The sequence below is a fragment of the Sander lucioperca genome, chromosome 8 (assembly GCF_008315115.2).
Source record: "Sander lucioperca isolate FBNREF2018 chromosome 8, SLUC_FBN_1.2, whole genome shotgun sequence".
NCBI lineage: Eukaryota > Metazoa > Chordata > Actinopteri > Perciformes > Percidae > Sander > Sander lucioperca.
The window spans coordinates 18,289,660-18,298,316 of record NC_050180.1 but is presented as its reverse complement, the minus strand read 5'-3'; the positions used below and the strand labels follow the sequence as shown (position 1 = coordinate 18,298,316).

Below are 8,657 nucleotides of genomic sequence, written 5' to 3'. Positions count from 1 at the left end.
TTGTGTGCTGCCCGAATAAAGGAAACTGATGCACAGATGGTTTAGCTTAAGTGGTAAATATAAGATAGTTAGGGTCACAGTGGCCTCGAGCAAAGTACATTTAGTAATAATAACAAATGAAACAGGAGCAGAATGTACCGCTTCGAGTGAGAGCAAATGAGGACGAGACATAATACAGTGGCCCCCACCCTGGCAGGTGTTGTGTGAAGATAGCAGTCCCTGTGCGGGAGAAGAAGAGGGGGCCCAAGAAAGAAAGTATAAGAGATGAGGGGAAGAATAGATCGGGGCTCACAAGGTCTGACAGTCTAGAGATACGTGGACCGGCTCCAGCTTTTTGTATGTTGCTAGGGAAACTTAGTCTCTGCGTGGTTTGTGATCCCCACAGATCTGTGTATTGAAACTCTGATGCTTGACTGATTAAACAAATGTATTTGACTTTATCTTATCTCATTTGGCTCTTGCTTAGGATCAACGTAATACCAATTTAACAAATGCGCGGGATATATATAGTAGGTTTTTTATTGGAGTCAGACACATTGTCCCAAAACGGGGGACACAGAGTAGGAAATTCCCAACACTACTAAAACACAACAGTCAGACTTTTCATAAATACCAAACTACAGCAACTGTTTTATGAGGGAATGTACTGAAGGAGACAAATGAAAATAGTCTAAAGCCATGCTAGCAGCTCCCCCAGGCTGTACTTAGGCAAAGCAAAAGGCTAACATTAGCATGCTAATCACAAAGTAGAGCTGAGGCTGATGGGAATTTAGTTAGTTCCAAGTATTGGACAAATAAGAATTTTGACCTGATGATAGCACTAGCAGAAAAGTCAGAGGATCACCAAACTCATTACAATTTATCCTGATGGAGGCTTGAATGTGTGTAGCAAATTGAATGTCAATATATCCAATTGTCGTTGAGATATTTCAGTCTGGACCAAAGTGGTGGACTGACTGACACTGCCATCCCCAGAGTCTTGCTGCTAGCATGGCTAAAACTAATCAGGCTTTACGTTATACACAGATTACAAAATTTGGGACAAAAATATTTAGTTTTAACTTCTTAACATCTGCTGACCAAATAAGTCATTGCTTCAGGGTTGAATTCTGACTTTGGTCCTGACAAAGCAACATTTTCTCACACAAACGCAGGCTATTGACTCACAAGCCACAATTCTTATCCTGACGATAAGTTGTTCAAGCCTGTGGGGAGAAATAAGCTACTTGTACATACAGAGGGTATCATCAGAGGATCTTCATGGCTTCTTGGTCACCGTGCCATTTCAAGCTTCAGACATGATGGTGTTAGGAGAGAGAGAAAGAGCAGCTCACAGCGCCACAGCAACAGCAAACACACTGACCACACAGTACATGGTGCGATTCTCCCACCTCACTGTGCAGCTTCCTGAAAGACACAAACAAGCAGTAGAAATTACACAGTGGTAGTATTGTGACTGACCGAGGTATGCACTTAGTGGGACATTTTTAAATTGAAAAAAAACCTTGTCAGGGGTGTCCTGATAAACAAACTATGTAATGGAAACAATGTTTCTAAATTACATCAAACATACAGTACCATTGGTATTTCTTTACTGAAATGTCTTGTTCCTTATTGGTCGATATAAATGCCGATGCCAAAATCAGATAGTTCCTGATATAAATAATAATTTTGCAAAAAGATTATTTTATTTCGGCAAAGTTCTTATGCTGCTGCTTGTGTTAAGACAAGATTTAACGTGAGAATTTGGCTTCTTTTAATAAATGAAAAAAGTCCTAAAGTAAGGTATTGTTCTAGTATCTGTACTGAAACTCAGGTATCATATTGACACAGGTTCGGAGCAAAACAAAAACAGCTCTTATTATAAGTCATCTCTCACCATCAGTGGCAGTGTCCCAGTAGCAGGAGTTGGCTGTGTGGAGACCAGCGCTGCTCTTCTGCATGACCGCACAGTTTACTGAAAAACATCAGACATATGAGCTCCACATGTTAACATTATGTCCCGAGGTGTCATGTTGATGGGCAGTTGATTCACCTATGTATTTGAACGGCCGTCCTTGTTTTACCAGGTGAGTCAGAGAGTGCTCCACTATACTGGCCGTCCACTGGTTCACTTTACTCTGGTTGTAATCTGTTCCACCAATAACACCTTCGATACACTGAGACAAAACCACAGCGAGAGAGAGAGAGAGAGAGAGAGAGAGAGAGAGAGAGAGAGAGAGAGAGAGAGAGAGAGAGAGAGTCATGTAGACTGTCATCACATCAAACAGTGGATTTACAAAAGAATACAGTTTATTAATGTTTCCAGGAATTAAAAAAAAAGGTACCTCTTTAACTGAGATATTAACCTCGTCGGCATTGAAGACAACCTGCAGTAACATTTTAAAGACAGAAAACATTGTTAGTTGGTGTCATCTGTGTTGTTTTTTCCCCCGTTTTTGCATGAGGAAACCACCTTTTAGACCGTTACAGACAATCTGTGCATGACACAGCTAATGACCTTGTCCAATGGACCATTATACACAAGTATAGGCCTACATGTCTAAACTATAGTTTAGACAATATATATATACACATAGCATATATGCTTTACATGCACACTAATAATGCTGTTGACGCTAAACTTATGCAGGCTTAAAGTGTTGGCCTGATTTAATTTTGTATATGTGTTATGGAGTTTGAATGCACTTATTTTGAGTCACTTTCAACGTCAAATAGTTTTCATTTACATAAAAAAGTAACGTTAGGAATACTTTCATTCTGTTGTCTTTGTTTATATAGCCTATATGTACGATTTGTCCAACTGTCACTGTAACTTCCTGTTTCTGACGTTAATACACTGCTAGGAATTATAACTGTAAATATAATATTGTAAATGTATAACCCTTATGACCATGACCACACCCCGATGGAAACAACCGTTAGCCTCAACTAACTGACTAAGCTAGCTGGTTTAGCTAATTGTCAGCTAGCTAACCGAGTCGTTGTGTTAACTGCGGGCCTTTCGATAGTTAAATTAAATGTAATTCAAAATCAATTCACCTCATCTCCAGAGTTATATTCCTCCATCGTTACTGACACTGATACAGAGGTATGTTATCTTAATGATCACCGGTTCAGTTATTGTTCCTGTTTACTTCCTGTTGTAAAGAGTCAAAGAGCACAGAAAAGACATTTCTGCACCTCCTGAAGCTGAAGACTGTTTATTATGTCGCCTCACTGTGGTGGAAGTCAGACACTACAACGCCAGACCAGCATCAACATCAGAGGGCTATAACTCATCTGAGAAATACTGAAAATATGTAGCCCTTCAACCAATAGCTATAGGCTACATTACAGCCAGCCTGTAAAATAATGACCATGCAGTTTAATTGGGTCATTAAGTGTATTTCATAAAAACAACAGAGGAACAACTGCATAAACTGTCGCATTGTCAGAAATAAGCCTATTTGTGAGGATTGCGTGCATGTAGGCTAACACACACACACACACACACACACACACACACACACACACACACACACACACACACACACACACACACACACACACACACACACACACACACACACACACACACACACACACACACACACACACACACACACACACACACACACCACGCCCCCTCCTGTCGGGAACACCCTGGCTGTGGATATCTGTCTTCAGACGGTGCCGAGGCGCACCTACACACTCGCATACGGTCCCTGATCCCTGAACGGACTCTCCCAGCCAGCTGTGCTCCCCTGTCGGCTCCTCGCCGCTGTCCGCAGCCGCCAGGTAAGACACCGCCGCTCTGCAGGTCAACCGGCAACACACCGGGACGCCAAACACCGCCGTGTTTCCACTGGGATCTAGCACAGTCAGCCGCTGCTTGCTGGTAGTCTATAGTTTATGTTTCATTTGAGTCTTTTGCTTGTTGTTTTGGAAGGTGGAGGGGGGCTGTCTGTCCACTGTCACGACCACGACCTCGGAGGATTAGTCACACATCAGCAGGACCAGACAGCCCTACTTCCCCGGCAAAAGTTAAGCACGTTTGGGCAGGTGCAATGCAGCAAAAAGCTCATTTTCTTGTCTTTTGTTTCCTCCCGCTGGATTCGACGGTAGATTAACCTGCAGTCAAACTCTGTTGAATTTAATAATACGCTGATAATACGTTGCATTAATTCACTTTCTGATTGAGGTTTGAAACCAGTCATGTCATAATAAGTATAGTGGCAGTGGGTTTGATGTGACTTTACCTTTTTTTTTTTTTTTTTTTTTTTTTTTTTTTTTAAAGCAAAGTGACTTTAGTTTAATGGTCCTATGATGTTTCAGTTGTTAATTAATGCTGACCTTGTCTGTGGTAGTTTCATCTGGAGTCGTCAGGTTATCCCGGGGCTTTTCAGGTAAGACTGGTGTTACTAAAGAAAGCAAAGAAGAAAGGTGACAGACACACAGTGATGCTGCTAAATGTCTGCAGAGCTGGTTGGATATCTGGCTCAATGTTCAGTAGGTGCATCAGGCCTGGAAGGTGTTACACTCTGATGAAGCAACATGCTGACCTCATTACAATGCTTCTTTAGCCTCAGATTAGTTGGTGTTGTGTTTGATGCTGCCACTTAACCTACAGCAGAGATGTCAGATCCAGTTTAAGATAAAAGAAATGTGAAGCTTCTTTTGAAGATGGTAAGATGTTGTCAGCAGCAGGATTTGAAGCCTCTATTCAGGAACCAGAAGTCCTGATAGGAAGGTTTGAGCCTGGAATACATGATGCATGCAGGATGCAAATATTACATTAGGGCTGGTTAGTTTCTTTTTTCAATCAATTTAGAGCTCCAGCTAATAACTTGTTATTGATGACTGTGATAATGTTTTTGATTAATCGATTAATCGTTTGGTCTGTCAAATGTCAGAAAACAGTGAAAAAAGGACTGTCACAAGGCTAAACAAGCAATTGTTGTCCAAACCAACAGTCAAAGACTGAAATATATTCGGTTTACTAATAAAACAAACAAAAGCAGTAAATCCTTGCACTTGAGAAACTAGATCATTAGAGAAACAAGGGAAACTAAAGATGAATCAATTATTTTCTAATGATTGACAGTTTAATTAACCAAATCCTTTCAGCTCTAAATTCATTCATATTTGTAATGTCAAAGAATTGTGGAAAATATTAATGTAGTTGTAGTTGCACGTTTTAACTGTCCACCACACTAAATTACGTTTTTCTTTTTTTTTAATGTACGCTAATATAAATTAGAAAAGCAGCCAGTCCTCACCACTGTCGCACTAAATGCTTGCTCTTGTGGGAATAACTGGAATTGTTGGGTCTTTGTAAATTATAGAGTGTGGTCTAGACCTACTCTATCTGTAAAGTGTCTCGAGAGAACTCTTGTTATGATTTGATACTATAAATAAAATTGAATTGAATTTGAGTCTGAAACCTGCAACAGTTGTTGCGATTTTTTTTTGCTTGATAAATTACTTAAAGGAATAGTTCAACATTTGTAGGGAAACACGCTTATTGACTTTGTTACAGTCAGTTAAATGAAAAGATCAATACTACTTTCATATTGGTCTACTCCTCTAACTCTCTTGCCAATAAGCGGTTTTCCCAAAATGTTTATTATCTATTTTTAAAGGATTATTATCAGTTATCAAAAATACTACTTGCATCAGTACTAAATTGCATGTAATATTTAGTTAAATTCTGATGTATTGAAGCTCAGATTGATTTTGTGTTAACACATGGACTAATGGACCAGTGGACTAATTCAACATCATGGTTTATGATGATATGCATATGACACTGTTGTCAAAACCCACGCAATCGACATACACACACTTGCATACGGCATCTTGGAAGTTTGTGATCAATACTTGTCGCCTCTGGTGATGTAGCAGCCAGCTAGCGACGATGTATGATGACGTAACTGTAACCAAGTAGTGTCTCATTTCATAGGGGTATGTTTTCACCCCTAGCCCTTGTCCCTCGAAACAGAGTGGTAAGGGCTAGGGGTGAAAACATACCCCTATGAAGTAAGTAAGTAAGTAAGACGAAGGGGTAGGGGAAAGGTAAGGGGTAAGACAAAGAAATGGGATTCAGCCTTAGTCTTATTTACTGTAGTTATTTGGCAGCAAGTGTTAGTTTAAGCAGCCAATGTAGTCTGACAAGGTCAATTCAAATCATCAAAGTGGCTAGTGGCTAGTGGTTAGTGGCTACTTACACTGACAAAGTAGCCACAGACAATATCAGTGTTTTCTATCATCCATCAGTCCTGTGTGTTTAAGACTGGAGACGGGTGTAAATTAAAACAAAGCAGTTGTGCTAATGAGTTAAAATAACACCCATAAGTTCATACATTATCGTTACGTTCATTGTGAAATCCTGTGAGTGAATGTGGTATTAAAATAAAAAATAAGCAGCCTCTTGAAGGTTTGTACAGTATGAGCTTTCCCAAAAAGTAAAATATTTTACCATCCCTGACTAATTTTACATTGCTGTTTTTTCTTTCCCCATGAACAACAAGCCTTTGCTGCGTAAGACATGCTGACGTTCTATAATTTGTCATATGTGACGCTTCCTTAAATTGGTTCATTTGGCTCCTGTAAGCGGTAGATGCAGTATCTGCTGAGACTGTTTTATCATTGTCACGGAGAGAATGGCTCCCGATTGTTAACCAAGCTTATACAGCTCACACACACAAGGCTGCTGGAGGGGGAATAAATGGGTGAATAAAGGAGGAGAGAAGCCAGGGAAAGAAGGGATTCCCTGATTTCTCTCCATGCAGGCAGCCAGGGCTCATCAAGCGGAGCTGAAAGAAGCCCTGAGGAGTGCAGTCACACAGCATTAGAGGTCTGCGTCTTCAAGACAGTAGAAGTGTGTGTGTGTGTGTGTGTGTGTGTGTGTGTAGGCACATACATTCACACATGTATGCATTATTATGGCATATTATTATTTCTGCGACAGGCTGCAGCTCATGGTGGCAGAATGATGTCCTCTGACCTACAAAATTAAAACACTGACTACAGATTTGGTCACAACTGAGTTAAGACCAGAATCTGAGTTTTGGGAATTATTGTATAATTATTAAATGTATAATTTCCATGAAAACAGCAAACTAGACAGCTAACAAGAGCACTATATCAAGTAGCTCTATGGCAAAAAATAATTATCATAAAATGACAGCATTATCTGTTGTACAGTTTTCCTGAAAGCTTTAAACCCCTTTCCTCAATTGTACTGCTCTCTGCCTTTATAGGGCAGTACTGTTGGCACCTCCTCTGTCTCCCACATAAATCCTGTCCACTCCTTTGTATTCTCACAAACACTGAACAGGAAATGTGTAATGGAGATGCACATGATAGCCTGCCTCTATAGCTTGAGCCACATTCAATATTACCTTATTAAACATACTGTAATCTGCATGATTATTTCCAGATTAACTCTGCTGATGAGCTGAGCTGCGGCAGCAAAGCTCATCTGTGCTGCTGCATTCAATAACGTCTAATCTCTGTTGTGCCATGTTGTGCAGGGTTTCCCTCCCTCCCACTCATTGATGCTTCTCTTTATCCATGGCTCTCTAGTGCATACCTCCGTTTGGTATGCAGCCTATAGCCCAGTGCCGGCTCAGAGATGCATCGCGTCCTCGTGCAATTATGGCCGCATCAAGGAAATCAGTAGAGATGGTCCGATATACCATTTTTTGCTTCCCGATACCGATTCCGATAACTGAACTTGCATATCGGCCGATACCGAGTACTGATCCGATACCAGTGTATCATATATTTATTATTATTATATTATTATTTATTATGTTTTAACAACTGCATACTACTATCCCTGTATGGATGTGATATGATTTCTATCTTTGTTGTCAGTCTGGCTTTTGTGAAACATGAACAAACACAAACAATAAATGCCACAGAACTTTATTTTATTATCCAGTTTGACAGTTATAACGGAAAAAGAACATACATAAACTAGTTTAATGTAGATTTTCTTTAGGGCTGTATTATGTGGCATCGGATCGGTGCATAAACTCCAGTACTTCCTGATACCGATACCAGTGTTTTAGGCAGTATCGGAGACAATACCGATACTGGTATCGGTATTGGAACATCTCTAGTAATCAATTCAATTCAATTCAATTTTATTTATAGTATCAAATCATAACAAGAGTTATCTCGAGACACTTTACAGATAGAGTAGGTCTAGACCAAACTCTGTAGTTTACGAAGCCCCAACTATTACAGTGGTTGCCTCAAGAGCGAGCATTAGCAGTAGCTATTACGACAGTGGCAAGGAAAAACTCCCTTTTTTGTTAGGAAGAAACCTCGGACAGACCCAGACTCTTGGTAGGCGGTGTCTGACGGCACCGGTTAGGGGTGTGGTGAATGGTGGCAATAATAGTCATAATAAAGATAGTGAAACAGTGATCACAATGGTAGTCGTAGTAGTTCATGTCATAGTAGGGTACAGCAGGGCGTTATGGGGTGTAGTGTGGCACAGCAGCCTGGGTGGACGCGGTTGGACGCGGCAGGACGCAGTCGGACACTGCGGGGAATCGCAGAGCGTAGCAGGGTGTAGTAAGTCCATAGCGTCAGCTGCACCCAGGACCCCGGTGTAGGTGCCACCCAATTCCAAGGCGATGTTCTGGGTGAAGAAGAAGCAT

The 8,657-nt window shown here is 40.7% G+C and overlaps 2 protein-coding genes across 4 annotated transcripts in view; one reads left to right on the top strand and one right to left on the bottom strand.

Annotated features, from left to right (window-relative positions):
* Positions 1–501: 501 nt before the first annotated feature.
* LOC116046585 (dynein light chain Tctex-type 3) lies at positions 502–3,205 on the bottom strand. The gene is made up of 5 exons (XM_031294976.2): positions 3,043–3,205; positions 2,328–2,369; positions 2,036–2,159; positions 1,880–1,957; positions 502–1,407 (listed from the first exon to the last, which is right to left on the bottom strand). Exons 1-5 carry the CDS (start codon positions 3,067–3,069, stop codon positions 1,331–1,333), a joined length of 348 nt encoding a protein of 115 aa, XP_031150836.1. The 5' UTR covers positions 3,070–3,205; the 3' UTR covers positions 502–1,330.
* A 404-nt stretch (positions 3,206–3,609) lies between these two features.
* sytl5 (synaptotagmin-like 5) overlaps positions 3,610–8,657 on the top strand; it is a 42,576-nt gene continuing 37,528 nt past the window's right edge. For all 3 annotated transcript variants that reach the window (XM_031294930.2, XM_031294938.2, XM_031294919.2), the window contains exon 1: positions 3,610–3,780. The gene's annotated coding sequence lies outside the window, so the exon portion shown is untranslated. The remainder of the gene's footprint in view (positions 3,781–8,657) is intronic.

What these genes read in the sequence shown, in the direction of transcription:
- LOC116046585 (XM_031294976.2), bottom strand. Translation starts at nt 3,069, where the DNA reads ATGGAGGAATATAACTCTGGAGATGAG. An exon ending in TTAATATCTCAGTTAAAGAG is followed by an intron (nt 2,160 to 2,327) that starts GTACCTTTTTTT and finishes GTTTTGTCTCAG; the next exon opens with TGTATCGAAGGTGTTATTGG. An exon ending in ACGGCCGTTCAAATACATAG is followed by an intron (nt 1,958 to 2,035) that starts GTGAATCAACTG and finishes GATGTTTTTCAG; the next exon opens with TAAACTGTGCGGTCATGCAG.